The 18107-nt window shown below is 33.7% G+C and overlaps 1 protein-coding gene across 1 annotated transcript in view; it reads right to left on the bottom strand.

Moving 5' to 3' along the window:
- LOC124360958 (high-affinity choline transporter 1-like) overlaps positions 1-18107 on the bottom strand; it is a 138377-nt gene that overhangs the window by 13479 nt on the left and 106791 nt on the right. The window contains exons 7-8 of the mRNA XM_046814994.1: positions 2927-3056; positions 1633-1736 (exon numbers count right to left, since the gene is read on the bottom strand). Coding sequence (XP_046670950.1) covers positions 1633-1736; positions 2927-3056 — 234 coding nt within the window. The remainder of the gene's footprint in view (positions 1-1632; positions 1737-2926; positions 3057-18107) is intronic.

The raw sequence follows: 18107 nt of genomic DNA, 5'->3' as shown, positions 1-18107 counted from the left end.
AGATTGATATTTGGGCACTTAAATCGATCAGGCAAGAACGCTCTTTATCTAGTATAAGTCAAGGATGAAAATACTTCATTGGATTCAGACCAAAGACCAATAAAATAAAAATACTGACAATAAAATACTGAATAGTAAAAACCATCACTTCTGATTCACTTTTGATAGTTTAATCACAATTTTTTTTTCATTATTCTGAAGACCCACACTTATTATTATGGAGCATGCCTCTGGAGGAACACATTAAACAACCACATGCAAGCTTTTGTCTTAGTCTGGTTACTACAGCAATTTTCTACATCTCTAAGAGATTGTTGTTGCCATTCACTCAGGTGAGAAAACTCACATAGCACTTGATCCTAAAAGGTGGTTAGTGTTGTGCCATTCATTGGGTTGCCCAGAAGTAAGTGACACATTGGTTTTTGCTGCACCCATGTAGATCCTGAACTGGCTAGTATAAATTAGCTCTTCTAGGAAATATTCCATACATAAACTTGACTGCTCTAGGAGTTGACTTCAAAAAGATTAATATCAACTTTTTCCAAGTAATTGAGAATCTTACACTAAATATTTATTTAAAGATCTTGATTTTCAAATTTTTTCTGGAAGAAATCCTTCCCAACCAGAGTTTCTTCTGTAATGAATAATATTCAGTAACCCCAGACTCTGCTAGATGAATTTTGGTTTCCCAAAATTTAAAATTATGTATGTCATTTCTGCTTGTTGACAGGTGATGGGTTTTAATATTCTAATTCTTTTAATTGTTAACTTTTTGTATATATATATATATATATATAAATATTATATATATATATATATATATATATATATATATATATCAGGGTGTAAATTAAGTCCTGATATGCCTGGATATATTCCAAATGGATTGAGAAATCAATGAATATCCTTCACCATACTTATTAAAATACTTTTTTGGATTTTTTGAATAATAAAAAAATTCATCCCCCTTTTCAAATTACGGTACAGGGTGACTTTAAATTTTCAAATTGCAACCCCTATCTTGTGGCATATCATTTTAATGGTATATTTAATTGAAACACAATTACATGAATAGAATATCTATATGACGTGTCTACTGTCTAGCAAACGTTATGGGCAAACAACCCCTTGCATCTTAGGGTGTAAATTAAGTCCTGATACGCCTGGGTAAATTTCAAACGGATTGAATTAACAATGTACAATCTTCAACATTCCTATTAAAATACTTTTTGGACTTTTTGAAGGATACAAATATTTCCCCCCCTTTACAAAGGGGTGTAGGGGGGAGTCACTTTAAATTTTCAAATTGTAACCCCTATCTTGTGACATGTCATTTAAAAGATAACATCAAAAGAAACACAATGACATGAACAAAACATCTCTAAGACGATCGAGCAAAAGTAATGAAACCATTAATAGTTTATTTTATTTTTAGTATTCTCTTAACTGTATAACCTCAACTTGCCTTACCAAATCCTATCCCTTTATGATATAATTGATCTAATTAAATTATTCCTTTGAACCAGCATAGATTTAAGCTATCAGAGAACACACATGTAGTGTGTGATAAGACAATAAGAGATTTGAATTCCACTTCCTTTAAATCATTTTATATTTTCTTCCGAAACCTACCTGAGGTGTTAGATGCCTTAGAACTCTTGGCAGGATAACATTGGAGTCATTCAAAGTCATGTTTCGGTCGAAAACCATCCACATGAGTCCAATCTGAAAAAATACTTTAAGTTGACTTAGTCTCAGAAGAACACATAGACTGACATAAATTATTATTTGATTGTATTATAGATAATAATTACTTTTATTGCTGTTATTCACAATATTGTATGGCTAGCGTCAAATCAGGGACAATTTTAAGTTTGTTTCAATTTGAACGTTTTAAAAAGAATAAATAACTGTGAATTAAACCATTTTGTTAAGAGGAAGCGTTTGGTTAAAAATTCCTCTAAAAATTATCTTTGTGATTTGGGGGGGGAGGGGAAAGGAGGAGGTGCCAGTAAATCTAAGAACATGGGATTTTCAGTAATTAGATCCATAATAATTCTATCCTAAGACCTTCTGGATTTAGAGTTATTTTATTGGGCCTTTTGAATAGACCTCAAAGACCCCATTATAGTCCAGGACCAGAGAGCCAAATCGGTGAGAGGAATTTCTCTAAGAAAGAAGATCCTCAACCTCACTAGTTTTGGTGAACGTTGAAATGGGAGGCTAAATACTGAAAATGATGATTTGTTCTTAAATTACATATTTTTAGCTTGACCACAAATTAGGTGAGGTCTGCCTCTTTATCTAGTTATCTGATAATGATATAAGTATTTTTTTATGCATTTCAAGGCCATTTTGATTGCATAAAGCTAGAAGAAATATAATCAGAGAAAAATTATTATTTCATATTTTTAACCCATTTGATACCCTCCCACTTTGACTCCACCAACATTAATGGCCAATGATCAATTTTTTCCTTAGAATAAATTCCTCTTTTGATTTTAAGAAAAATAGGTTGTGTTTCTATAGTACAAATTGGTTTTTAGCTGGCTGACTAGTCGGATGGTGCTTAAATTGTTAAATACTGTACTTTATATGTTATAAGTTAGGTTGTTTACACCTTATTTTCACTGCATTAAAAATCATAGAGAAACAGTAGAAGTTTTCTTAATCTGAACACTAGATCAGAGGTGTGAGCTTAAATTAAATGGTGGAGGAAACAGTTTTGAAGTATAAACATTAAAAACACTTTTAACAGAATAGCAATTGATTGCTATTGCAGCTGCTGAAATTGAATATTAGCTTAGATCCCTTCATTGTTACAGTGTGTTAGCAAAGTATCAAGACAATATGAACAGGGACATTAATATTGTAACTAAGCATTATTTCTGTGCAGACTCCATGTAAAATATCAGGGTGCACTGACCTGTGCCTCTAGCGATGACCCCAAACAGCAGAGCCGGTATACCCATGAGCAGGCACCCCACCATCGCCCATAAGGCAGTCTGCTGAGCCATCTTTGTGGTCCGGATGGCCAACACTCTCTGGAAGTAGCCCTGGAACATAAATAATAATAATAAATCTTTATTTTGTTATTGAAATACTAACTGATACAGTGGAACCTTGATATATCAAGGCTGCTTGGGGCACATTCAAGGGAAATGACAAAATTCTGATTTATCAAGGAATTCAATATATTGAGGTCGTTTACGTTAAGCCTTCGATATATTGGTAAAATTATCATTGATGTAAACATTAGAGCAGTGAAAAAATATAACAATGTGTTTTACTTACTAAGAGAAAATGGTAATCGTTTAATAAAAAAAAAAACAAGTTAGAATTTGTGCAACTAAAATTTGTTTATGTCATAAAATTTAAAATATTATAACTACGAAAACAAAAAATGATAACTGACCATCCCGGGAAAAGCACAAAGACTTGTTGCAAAATTATAACGTTGAAATTCAAAAATACTGACAGAAATTTCTACTCTTCTTCAAAAGTTTAAATATTTCATAAAATCATAAAAATATCAAAAAATAAAAAGAGCGAATTGTTGGTCTTATTGGTTAACACATCTGATCATTGCTAATAAACACTTTCGCTTGGTTTAAAATTTCTAATAGATCTGCTTAAATATTCTCATTTATACATTCGATTATAATAATGTAACCAAAGGTTTAAATTTTCAAAGGGGATTGATCTTGATTTTTACTCCTAAATTTCATCTGAAAATCATTAACTCATAAGTTATATTCAAAATGTTTGAAACACAACATGCCAATTTTAAATAGGTATGTCAAATTTGTGTACTGGTTTTGAATATTGAAAATAAAAATAAAGCAGAAGACCTCCAACGAGTTTGTGACAAATTTGTTGGATTTCTATCTCTTCAATTATGTACAAAAAATAAATTTGTTAATCCAAATTTTAAATTTTGGTTCTATGTTTTTGGGGTTTTCAATATTTGGCTATTTCTAATTCTATAAATAATTTTGATTCCAGCCCTGATCTAAAATATAACCCAAATTCCTATTATCATTGAAATTATTCAAGAACTATCAGAGGAAAAAAATATTTATTATCACACAAAAATCGTATGATAATACACTTATGGGCGTAGTAAAAGTTTGATCTCCTGAATCCTTTTCTATTTCTTTCTTTTTTTTTCTGAAGACTTAAGTTCAATTCATGTGTTAAAATTGAGGTTAGTAAAAGATTTGGTTTTTAATCACATATTGGGCCTCTGTAAAAGTGTAAAAATTAATTGGGGGGGGGGGGTGGGGGGGGGGGGGGGTGGGGGGGGGGGGGGGTGGGGGGGGGGGGGGGTGGGGGGGGGGGGGGGTGGGGGGGGGGGGGGGTGGGGGGATCATTTCGGATTCTATTTGATCCCACTACACACCATATAACTACCATCTGCTGTAGATACATATACGATACATGTTTAATCGTGATTGCCTTTACTTTATTTTGATGGTTGGATTATACTCATGGAGTGAGTTTCAAACTTTAATGCTTTAGCCTATGACAGTATTCCCAAGCTATAAAACGATGTTTCGGTTTGAATAAATATTCTTGTATCTAGCTAAACTAAGCCTAAACACTGGAGCGACCAGCTTAGCGTAGTAGTAAGGCTGCGGCTGTCTAACCGAGGAGTCACAGCTCCGATTCTGGGAGAGGTCAATACAAATTTGCAACTGAATTTGGAAAGTTTTCCCTTAAAAAAGTTTAGTGTGAATAATAATAAAATACCTCTTATCTCCTTAAAATTATGTTTAGCTGCAGTTTTTAAGAGTTATTGGTTACACTTTTGTCCATTTGTATAACCTGTTGAGTACTTGTATGTGAACACAATAAAATGTTGCTTTACGTTTGTGCACAAAGCAGGCCAAACCCATGAATAGAAAGTAATAAAGAAGTATAATATTTAATTTATAATTTATGAGAGTCGGTGGTCCGCAGGTTCGTATTTTATCTGCTATAACAATTTTTATCAGAACAGTCGAACTGTTACGGAAGCGACCGGTCTCTTTATTCTGTTTGATAAGATCCTCGTACACACAAGCTTCCCATGGGGAGGCGGAATAAGACAAAAGTTTAAAATACATTTCATTAGTGGTGTATGAAAAGATAGTTACAGAAAAAAATGCAATTATAATTAAAACCATTACACATATAAGTTTCCAGTAGTCATAATAGTATTGAGATTTGCTCCAGTGGCTTTATAATGGCCCCTGATTACACTCCTAATGGATTTACAATGTAATTATAAAGCCATTATGAGTGATTCATTCATGAATGTGCATTATACCTAGGAATGTGCCATTAAGCGTCTGTAGGATAAAGCGACTCAACCTCTACTGTGTGTTGGACAGTGACACACTTTCAAGTGTAAAATGAGTAAATTTATTCTGATCATACGAAAGTAATCAAAGTTCAAGAGGTCTGTTCAGCATTAAGGAGCAAAGTATTAGCATTCATTTATAGTAATGAGGTCACACAGATCAAAGTAGCCTGGCCAATATCAGAACAGGGAACCCGACACGCTTCCTCGCGCTTTAATATGTTTAAATAATATTACATGGCTTTCATTTAAATCAATAATATTGCTACAATAAATGGCTGTTTATATTTTTAGGAAGGTTAATAATAAACATGTTTTACTACCACCTGTTGAGATTTTATTTTTAGTATACAATTGATATCAAAATTGACAGAGGTGAATTTGTCCACACTTTTGGACATTAAAGAGCCAACTCAAGAATGTGTAAATTACTTCATTGAAATGATGGTAAAATGATTTATTTATTTATACGGTTTACACCTTTTTTTTAAATTTTTATGGTTTGTAACCAAAGAATTATGGATGATTAATAATAATAATAATAATATCCTTTATTGCGTGAAACAATTACAATATTGCATGGCATGCGTCAAAACGTAACTATATAAAGTAGATAAGTACATCAGATAAATGATATGGTCAAGGTAAATACATACAATGCAATACGATTCTTGTATGTACCAGAACCGGGATTTCGTGGTTGTTAATTTCAAAAATTTTTCATCCCAGCGGCCCATCATGAACTCATCAGTTGAGTAAAATGCCTTTGACATAAGAAAAATGTTTTAGTCGAGTTTTGAATTTTTTTGTTTCATTGAGTTGTTTGATGCCTTCAGGGAGCCTATTGATTAGTCCGACTCCAACTTGAGATGGTAAGTGTTCGAAAGCTGCCCGTTCTGTGCTGTTCGACTCGAAAGTTATTCCTGCCTCTAGTCCCATATTGGTGGACATCCCTACCCTGCACCAACTCGCATTTAAATCGGCAGTACAAGGCCACCTCGAGAATATAGAGACAGGGAAGGGTCAGCAATCCAAGCTCACCTAAAGGCATATTTGCACGACTCTCTGGGGTTTAATTTTGAAAGAATTCTTACGGCTTTCTTTTGCGATCTGAAAACTCTTTCAAATCTGTATTTGGAACAGCTTCCCCACAATCTCAAGCCATATGTCAAATGTGGATGTATCAGACCGAAATAGGCCATTTTAATACATCCAACGAACAAAATTTTGCAAGATTGCGCAGGACATAAATTCCCGAAGCGACCTTAGAGCAAACGTTTTCAATGTGATCGTCCCATGTCAGCCCCCGATCAAGGTACATTCCAAGGAACTTAATGGAGTCTGTTTCTTCCAGAAGGAAATCGTCCACCATCACCGCGGGTCGAAGCTCTTGACCTTGTTGTTGCCGAAGGCAAAAATGTATGACGTTTGATTTTGAACTGTTTGTTTTTCAGATTGATTCTGGAGAAATATTCGATGCATGAATTCAACTCAATGAATGACTCCATTTCAAGTTCGTTTTTTGATTTTGATCTGATGCAGAGAGTCGTGTCGTCAGCATATTGAATCAATTTTCCATTCTGGATTGCAGAATTCAATCTGTTGACGTAAATTAGAAAAAGGACTGGCCCTAATATTGATCCCTGTGGGACACCGTAGGGCATTTTAACTTTGCCTGACAAGACACTAGCAATCTGCACGCACTGCTCTCTATCTTTTAAATAAGACGAGATCCAATCGTGCGGCAGTCCCCGAATACCACTTGACCACAACTGGTGCAACAGTGTTGCATGATGCACACAGTCAAAAGCTTTAGAGAGGTCGAGGAATATGCTTAGCACGTGCTCTCGCCTCTCCAGGCCCTCGACTACATTGTAAATGAGATTCGTTTTTACAGCATCGATTGTCGACTTGTTTTTTCTGAACCCAAATTGTTCGGGACATAGAACCTCGTAACGATCAAGAAATTCTTCAAATTGTTTGAGAAAAGCTTTTTTCAAAAATTTTGCTGAAAACTGGGAGTATAGAAATTGGACGATAGTTGCTTGAATGCAAGCATCGTCCCTTTTTGAAAATTGGTATAACTTTGGCAATCTTCAATGCTGACGGGAATACCCTTGAGCAAATGAAAGATTGATCAGTCGGGTGATTGGAGTCAAGAGGTATTTGAAGCAACCCCTGAGCAACCACACAGACATGCCATTGGTGTCACTGGATTTTTTTCGGTCTCAAATCCCGCACGATACGGGCCACCTCCACCTCACTCACAGGAAAAAGAACCATAGATGAGATCGGTCTCGTCAATGGATCATCGCGAGGGCTATCCGAAAATGAGTCGTCTGGTTCAGCCACAGTTGAAAAAAATTTGTTAAATTCACTTGCCACTTCAAACGGATCATCAATTATTTTATTTGTTGTTTTAAAGTGTTGGAATTGAAAAATTTTGAAAAAACTTTGTTGTTTTGTGCTGTTTTTTTTATAATGTTCCAAGCGCTTTTTGAAAAATTGTCTGATTGTCTCAGTTTGGTTTCGACATCTCGTGCCTTGGCCATCCTTATTTCTTTTCGATAATTTTGCTTGAAATTTCGAAAGAAGTTTGAATTGTTCGTTTTCTGTCCCTACATATATCGAATGATAAAACGAGCCTTTCTCTTGATTTGAGAATATCCTGGGTAATCCAGGTATCTCTTTTCCTTTGAAAACGCTCTTTGAAATTTTTGAACGCTGTATGATTGAAAAACATTTCAGTATACAGCAGTTTTACATTACATTACAAGTTCTACATTTTAATATGAAACATGTCTGAAGGTGAACTAAAAGATTTGATCCATATGGAAATGATTAATTTGCACCATTTAAAAATCTTAAATTTAAAACAATTAAAATTTAATTGAATTTTAAAATAATTTTTTGCACTACTTACAAATTTTCAAATAATTCATTAAGTTCTCCACTGTACTATTATTCACTGGTATATTGAAAGATCATAACGTTAGTGTACTATTATAATGATGATACTGAAAACTTATAACCATAGAATAATATCATTCAATAAAAGTGTTAAGAAATAAAATAGTTCTTCCGGTTCAGTCGGAAGAAGTAGCTAGATTTATATGACAACTGGAATATGATTAGTATATTCTCATGTGATTGACGTGTACTCAATATCTCTAAAACCATTTTACATGTAAGAAATGTTTATAAAACTGGTTATTTCTTTAGTTTCATAAATAACGGAGTTATATGTCAACTGTATTTCACGAGCCATAGTAGTTTGCCTTGATGTTACGTTAAATAATATACCGGGTGTCTTAAAAGTTCCATCTCCCTCCATTTTTAACTTTCTTGAGAATAGAGATGAAGTGATTTACTTACTTTGGAGGATGTTTATATGACCACCTGAGCAGTTTTTTATGTATGAAAATGTTTGGCCCCTCCCCCTAGATGGCGTATTTTGGGGTTAAGTATAATTTTTTAAACAAGAACTTCTAGCATCTCAATTTAAAGGCAATATAAAAGAAGAACAATAGCGCAAACTGCAGGTATCTAATGTTACTCTATCACATTTGGTGGCCAACTAAATTTAGAATTGGTTTTTAAAACCCCCACAGTTTAAGTTACATTTAGAGTTATTGTAAGGCAGATAGAACCTTCACTCACTAGTTATTTTGAGAACTTACGTAAAGATATCGTAAAGCAAGTCTTTGTTTGCAGTTTGTTTTTGACGATGGAAGGATTGTGAAGGAAACAGGATTTTTTCGCAGACAAAACAAAATACAACACTAATTATTTTGTTTTTTCTCAAGTACATGTGTTAAACGTTAGTGAAGTTGACACACACATGGTGGTTGTGATTCCTGAATTAAGGGTGTCGCAACGCTCTGGTATGATTTGTTTATTTTAACCTAGTATTTAATTATGTAATCGGTTAGTTATTTACCTGAAGAAGAGATCAGATTACAGATCTCGAGATGTAGTGTTACTAATTTTTTATATCACTGAAAGATTGTAAATGTCCGGAAAATCCTGTTTCTTTATAAAACAAGTTATTACAAGAATCAACAAACATCAACAATCATAATTAACATAGCAGGTTTTGCTTTGTCTCACTGAAGCCCATTAGGAAGTCCTGGGAATACCAATAGCTGGTTTTGCTATGCCTTCTCTTATTGTTTACCAGTTAGTATGTAATACATTCAGTCCAGTTACCAGCTAGGAGTTCATTTTAAAAAGTTTCATCATATACACATCTTAATAGTTAATCACTCCATCTCTATTCATTAGAAAGTTAATAGGGAGTAGGGTGGACTTTTAAGATACCCGGTAATATCAGTTGAGGCGAAATTAGGGCCTCATGGCCTTTTCGTACGTTTAACCTCATATAGAAACTTGAACAAATAAAAGGCGTATTCTTAATTTTTAATAATAATAAAACTAAATATTTTACTGTAAAAACTTTCAGTATTAACAACAAAAAGTACAACTTTATTGAAGAATATTAACTAAAAAAATCTTATAATGATAAAAAGGTATCATTATCGTACTCACGTACGTACTCGTAGGTATATAAACACGTACTCACGTACGTACTCGTAGGTATATAAACACGTACTCACGTACAAAATAATAACAATGTAACTCGTTCATAATGTAAACATGGGATGGTTTTGGAACCTAGGTGGTTTTGTTCAGTAAAGTATGCAGACATTTTGAGTAAGTGCTGGTACGAGAAGGATCGACCTAAAACACTTTTTTAAATTCGTGACAAATGTTCATTGATTTGAAGGGATACAAGTCTTATTTTTTATGATATCGGTTTACAGTGATTGTAACTCATGGCTCTGAGTTTTCCAACTTATAAGATCTAGGTTGTCAAGAAATTCTGTCCACAAGAGGGAAAAGTTTCGTTTAGAACGGCATGAATCACTTATCGGACTTGTCAACACGAAGTGTGTCGCCGCACCTCTGCGCTTGAATATTTCACCGCCTCTGCCGCTACCACTTCTATATTTCTCTCCACTTCATTCCGCACTCGGCACTTCGTTGCTGGACGTAAAACACAGGGCATAATCAGATATTTACCCGTCTTTATTAACGTCCGACCTAACACTGTCAATAAAGTACGATACTGCAGTGCGTCGAATGTATAAAACTACTTAGGCGTAATTATTGTACTGAAGTTAAACGATACTCAAACTATGTTATAATTAAGTGACGATTTTCCTCATTAATATCGCAATTTTACCTAGTAATCAATGTAGTTTACAATATATCTAGTTTATATGACCTAAACTTGGACTTTTCCCAGTGGAAAACTATTTAAAAGCCATTATGTTTACAAAAGCCATTAAAATAAATCCCATCTTGCAAAGTAACTTTGTAAAACATATATTATGTTACTTATAAAAAGAGAAATATGTTTAATATAAAAAAATGTAATGCATCCAATTGTTGGTGGACTGACTTTGTTCCTAGGAATCAGGAATATTTTTAAAATGACAATACCAGTTTTTATATAATACATAAAAATGTTTACAAATATCTCCTATCGATCAGGCACTAATAACTTATTATATATGCTCCTGTAATTATATACTCATTGTTGAAATGTTGTGTTGGCTAACCTGATATCACATTTGTTTGTCTTTCAAACAAATTTCATGAATTGTTCCATAACCATTCATGTCTGTACTATATTTGGATCAGGTTTGCTCTTCGCCTTATCTATAACTGAGATTCTTTGAGAAGCCAATTAAAATATTCTTCTATGACGCCTCTATTACGTGCGTGTTAAGCATAAAATAACTTATAATTAAATATATTTACTGCATTATTGAGATCTGAAATTAAATTAAGTATAGTTATACGAAACCACAATTAATTCTCAATTAGCCCAGTTTTACAATCATAATGTGTCTTGAATACTAATAGCGAGCTATTAGAGGTACAGTAACTTGTTTGTTACGAATCTTACATGTAGAAATAATCATGAAATTACGAACTTACTCTCGTTAGACCAAAATAACGTGAAGAATTATAATAATAACTAAATTTTATATTTGATCGATTATGATAAACTATAACACCAGGAAATATAATATTTTTCACACTTCAGAAGCGGTAAGGTAATTGTAAAGTGCTCCTCAAGTGCTCATATACTTGTACTATCTATACCTATACTGTACAAAACTAGAAATACCGCTTGTTTATCTTATACCCTCAACGACCTCTTCATCAGAACGATATAGTATTACAAAAGGTTATAAAATATAAATATACTCTATTTAACTTAACTAATAAAGTTTTTGTTTGGATAATGCAATGTGTATAACCATTTAAATATCGATAGTCTAATAATATTAATTATTTATCTTTATTGCTACTACTATAGATTAATAACTTAATATACAAACAATACTGTACTATACAAAATACTCTACTAAACTTGCCTCCTATGGGATGTGCTATTTTATATAAATTAATAATTATATTCACGTTATAAATATCTAATAAAGTCAGGGACCCAAACTGACATAGTGTGAAAGCAACTCCAGGTCATAACAACGCCTGCAATTGTTGAAAGCAATTACCGTACATGAATGTTTTTATTTGCATGAATACGTCTTGAAGGCTACAAGTACATCTTGATCCTGCTAATTATGCATTTTCCTGTTGAATTATAGGGTAATCATAAGCACATCCCCTTTAAATAGCATATAAAACTATCTTAAACGATCATTTATAGATATTCCAATTAGTAAACCATTTTAGGATACTTAAAAACTACATAGAACCGAAGTCTTAAGAGTAGTGTTCCGGTGTCTGAAATTGGGAAAAGTAACATATGTAATGAAATATCTCAATTTCCATACAGCATACATTTAATTGAATATCTCAGAATTCAACAATACAAGAACTATTTTAGGCCAGTGTGGAGGAATCCTGAAATCGAAATTATTATGTCTTGGTGAAAGCATGTAATAAAATGTAATATGGTGAAGCGCTATGGTAAATTCGAAACTGAAGTGGCATATTTGAGGTACATATAATTTTATTTTTTCATAGTTTCTCAAGTTTTGTTAGTCTATGTAGAAAGAGGATCTGATTGGAATATTCCCTGTTTTCGTTTTCAGTCAAGTATATTGTGTGCGTGAGTGTACAGGTATATTTAAATTTTATTGGAACTTTAAATTTTGCTTGGCTATCACAAATATAGCCTATATTTAAAAATCTCACATTCTTGTATACGAAAACTCTGAAAATCATTTACGACCTTATCTAACATAATCTTGAACGAAATGTTTGTAGCAATTTGGAAGAAAATTGTTTATTATTGTTTCTATCCCCAAACAGATATCCTTTAAGAAATGTTCAAAATGTGTTCTAGTGGTTAGGATCGGTCCAAAATTCTCTCGATCGGGTACCCACAAAAACGACTTGTATAGGTCACACTTCCTGCGGGAATTAGCAAATTATGGTATTTACTGAAATTCAGCAGTAATTAACCATGATTTATTTTATTTTAAATAACGGTTATACATAAGAACTAAGTAGAATGTGTTGATGATCACCAGATACGTAAAATAAAATTTTTATATAATTCAATCAGAGTGACATATATCTAAGAATTTGTTTAGTAACCCTGTATATGATCATTGGGGCTAAAAAGATATTAAATTATTTTGTTTTATAAATTAGTTTAATACAATTTAACCAAACTTAATTATTAATTTAGAATTAAAAATTAACCCTAAATGATTGATAACGGTTAATAGTTATTAGTTTATAAATTATAAACAAGCTGTTACGATAAAAATGTTATACTATGTGCAAAAAATGAACATTTAATTGAGCGTTAACATTGTAAACATAGTTGGAACAAAGTAGTTTGTAAGGCACGATGAAGAGTGAAAATGAGAAGAAAAGTACGAGATAGAGTATAATTAATCCAAGCGACTGACCTACAAGTTGTTGCTCCATGTTCCAGTGCAGAGTGCAGTCTGTGATGTAGTATAATGGGCTCAATGGATAGATTACTCAAGTTCCCAATCCCCTCTCCCTCCAACGGTACGTTGACCCTGCGTACGTGCTTGTGACCACAACGCCGCCTGCTGCAACCTTGCAAACGGCATGTACGCACCACAACAAACAACTCTCACTTTATCGCGCCGGCTGATCTGGGTCTATTCCAGTCTGGAGTTGATTATAAATAGCACAGCGCGTGGTTTTCCTTGATAGTATTTGTTTACTCTAGATAAGATAAACCTGAGATGTACAGGGAAGTGCAACGATAAAAATTTAAAATGGCCAAAAGCTAGATGCTTGTACAAAACTTTGCAATTCGTCAGTAAATTATCTGTCGCAAAAATATTTTTCAAACAAAATACAGCTGTTTCAATAGGTTTTTTAAACTTTGAGTGAGCGACATGTAGTAACGTTTCAATCTACTGAGTTCAGAGTTCCTCCAAAATGTTCCAACGAATTTAATGTATGCTTCTATCTCCGAACTTTTACTAAGATCTAACAGGTCGTCATTGACAAGATGGATTTCCTTGTGGAAGACATTAAATAATAGTTTTATCTGACTGTAAATCTGAATAATAATAAGGAAGTAAAGTTTTTGAGTTGACGTGTTGTCTAGTCTAGTAGAAATAGAATGTGGCCGGATTATACGAGAAATATATAATTTTATAGGCAACAGAGTTATTCTCAACAATGTTATTATCGTACAACCAGAAACCTTCCAGTTTTACGAGGTTAAACTCCAGTGAGTTGGTGGAACCGTATTACCTCTTATGGCAAATTTACAGAATGGTACAATATACATATACACCAGACAGTAAAATGTGCGTTCCTCCTAGCACTTTTTAATTATATAACTTAGACAAATAATACTACTTAAAAATATTTCCAGAACAATGGGACTTGGATTTTGGTGTACTTCACATTTTTCAATGCCCTTCCCCTCTTTTTCGATTTTGAGAGAATGTATCCCGGAAGTGTACCTCATTTTGTGATATGTTTTTGTAAAGGCAATACACGTCTTAAAGCAAACCTGGAGAGTCTATTGTTACTCTTTACTAAATTATGTGTTTAAAGTTTGTTATTGACGATGGAAGGTTTGACAGGATAACATAATTTCGGACATCTGCCATAGTTTTGGAAACAAAATGTACAACATAACATTTTGGGGATTGGAATCCATCCTCTTCGTCAGGTGGAGGATGTATTAGTACATAAAAAATAACGCACAGAAACAAGTAAAGAAGGGAAAGAAAATAGTTCAAACATACCCAAAAAGCTGCTTGCAGTCTAGTCCTGGCGTTGTCACTGCAGAGTATGTGACTCCAAGCAGCCTCTGGGTATTGTTGAACTCTTTTCTTTCCCTGCTTTTCTTCTTCCTGTTCTTTATTTTTGTATGCACTAATAACTCCCCACCTGACGAAGAGGATAGATCCCAATTCTCAAAACGTTGTGTTATACCTTTTGTAACCCTATAACGAGATCAAATGTCTGAAATCCTGTTATACTGTCTTCACTAAATATTACAAATGAAAATTTAAATGCGTCATATTAATTACTTTTAAATGGTTTACAATAAATTAGCGAAAATATTAAACAGTGGCTGGGCTTCTAAAGCACAAGTACCGGAGAAATCCTAATTTAGAAAGATTTAATTCATGACAGAAAAACAAAGTTATTATAATAGTTTTAATATATCGTTGTAGTACTAATGTGCTTTTTAGCTTTTTTTTTTAAATCGGATGTATATTTTTGTGCGATTAAATATAACGGTAATAAATGTGAGATATCACGATCTTGGACGGCTAGTAAATAGATTAGGTTAAATACTTTTTGCGTTTGCGAGAAAATGCTTACTTTTTCATCAAATTTCCAATAATTCATTATTGTTTGTCCGCTATAATGAAACTTCCGCTCTGTATAGAGAAACATTCTGGGTTTTGAATATGCTATGGAAACTAGGTCCCATGGACTTTATCGACATTTCCATATGTATTGCAGTTTTTCTCAGTATAATCGGGATAATTTAGATTTTTTAAATCCACATTGATCACATCATTGAATTTGTTGTGATATTAATGTGCTCTAAGCTTTTTTAAACTCGAAAGTATATTTTCTGAACAATTAAATATAACGGTTTTGAATGTAAGATAGTTCGATCTTGGACGTCTTATAAGTAAATTTGGTTAAATACATCCGTTTGCGAGAAAATGCTTACTTTTTACATCAAATGTCCAATAATTCATTATATTGTTTGTCTGCTATAATGAAACTTCCGCTCTGTATAGAGAAACATTCTGGGTTTTGAATACGCTATGGTAAGTAGGTCCTATGGACGTTTTAGACGTTTCTATATATGTGGCAGTTTTTCTCAATACCATTGGTACGATTCAGATAGTTTAAATATTAGATTCTTGAATATTATTATACACCAAACCTATAATAATTCAAAACCATTGTTGCAATATATGTGTAATGTTAAATTACGCGGAACGACAACACGGACACTGCTGAAGTGAGTGATAGTGATAGTGAATTGAATGTGCACGAATAGAGGAGGACTCTATAGTTGAGCGTGGAACAGATGCGGACAATTTATAGTCCAGATTTATTACCAGGTCAGTTCAGAGAGCGTTTGTCAGCACTAAACAAGTAATTCCTGTGACAAACTGGGGATATTGCATTGTTGCGACATCCATTCTCAAGGTGATAACTTTCCTAAATCGCTGTTGCTTTTATTACTGTCTTTACTTTATTTCTGTAGTGATATCACGTGATTCCAACTTCATTGTCGTGTAGCTGTGAATTCATATCGATGATATTCAGACTTCCCTGTCGTGAAGCTGTAAATTCATAACGATGATATTCAGACTTTCCTGTCGTGAAGATGTGAATTCATAACGATGACATTCCAACTTCCCTGTCGTGAAGCTGTAAATTCATAACGATGATATTCAGACTTTCCTGTCGTGAAGCTGTAAATTCATAACGATGATATTCAGACTTTCCTGTCGTGAAGATGTGAATTCATAACGATGACATTCCAACTTCCCTGTCGTGAAGCTGTAAATTCATAACGATGATATTCAGACTTTCCTGTCGTAAAGATGTGAATTCATAACGATGACATTCCAACTTCCCTGTCGTGAAGCTGTAAATTCATAACGATGATATTCAGACTTTCATGTCGTGAAGATGTGAATTCATAACGATGACATTCCAACTTCCCTGTCGTGAAGCTGTAAATTCATAACGATGATATTCAGACTTTCCTGTCGTGAAGATGTGAATTCATAACGATGACATTCCAACTTCCCTTTCGTGAAGCTGTAAATTCATAACGATGATATTCAGACTTTCCTGTCGTGAAGATGTGAATTCATAACGATGATATGTAGACTTCCCTGTAGTGAAGCTATGAATTCAGAACGGTGATATTCAATCATTCCCACTTGTGGGACTCAATATCACTACTTGGATATTTAACTGTTAAATATATCAGGGTTTCTATGTGGCGTTTCACTATCGATTGATCTAAGTTTAAGTTAAAATTTAGTAATATCGCGCTATGCAGACTTTCCTGTCGTGAAGCTGTAAATTCATAACGATGTAAGCTTCTTAAAATAAACTAGAATTTCATGAAATTCCCAAGAGCCGATGGCCGAGCGGTCTAAGACGTTTGACTTATGATCAGGCTTAGATATACCGCAGACAACTCTCTCCCTTATACTTGATTAGATCCTCGCGCAGGTCAGTATCCCTTGAGGGTCGAGAGAAAAGTTTTAAAAGAGTATCGGCCTATCCTTTTTTAAGAAACTATCTAATTTTAAGTAGTTGTAAAAAGGAAATAAAGACATAAAAGCCGCTTTAAAAATATATAAATGCCTGATATTGATAACATTTCAAATGATGAAAATCCAAGTATTATTGGTTTTGTTCAATAAATAATGAATGCGCTCTCAAATGTACAAATTTAGTGGTGATGTCGTTGAGTGGGCAGGAGAGCTTTTATGTGAAAGCGGATTTTGTATTTTATACAAGCAAATCCTTTTGTGATTGAATTCATCGTACTTGTCTTTATGGTTGTGGGAAGTGAGTAATTCTTGAAATTCGATATACCCGTTTGCATTATAATATATAAAATATACACAACGTATCAGTTAGTATACAACTTTGTATATACTAATGTCAATCCTGTGATATAATTACACTGTATTTCAAGACAAAATTTAGAAGTTTTCTTTCTTAAACCAAGCCATTTTCTTGAAATTTCATTTAATATATATCTGACGATGGATGATTTAATAGACACAGGATTTAATGCGTTTTGCAACATGACGTCTTCGAAATTTGTCTGTATTTTTGTTTATATTGTGTTTGTTTTTAGTTCTGTTATACCAAGTTTTTCACCTTCAGACCCCAAAAGATTTGGAACTACCATGTTGACTCTCTTTGCATGAAGCTGAGCTCTTCAATTTTCGTTTTGAAGCGTATTCGAGCCATCAGCACGGCCGACCGAAGCAACAAGAACATGCTATCATGCCCTCTTCGAGTCTCCACCTCAGATATGGTATAATATTCTGGGGTGGGGCAAAGCAAGAAAACTTGAAACGAGTGCTGGTGCTCCAGAAACGAGAGCTCTTCGATCCATGGCGGGTCTTCAGCCAAGAGAAAGGTGCAGGAACTCCTTTCAAAGCCTTGGAATTTTAACTGCAGTCTCATTTATACATCCTAGAGACAG

This window comes from Homalodisca vitripennis, chromosome 4, assembly GCF_021130785.1.
Source record: "Homalodisca vitripennis isolate AUS2020 chromosome 4, UT_GWSS_2.1, whole genome shotgun sequence".
In the NCBI taxonomy this organism is placed as follows: Eukaryota; Metazoa; Arthropoda; class Insecta; order Hemiptera; family Cicadellidae; genus Homalodisca; species Homalodisca vitripennis.
This window is presented reverse-complemented; position numbering and strand designations above follow the sequence as displayed.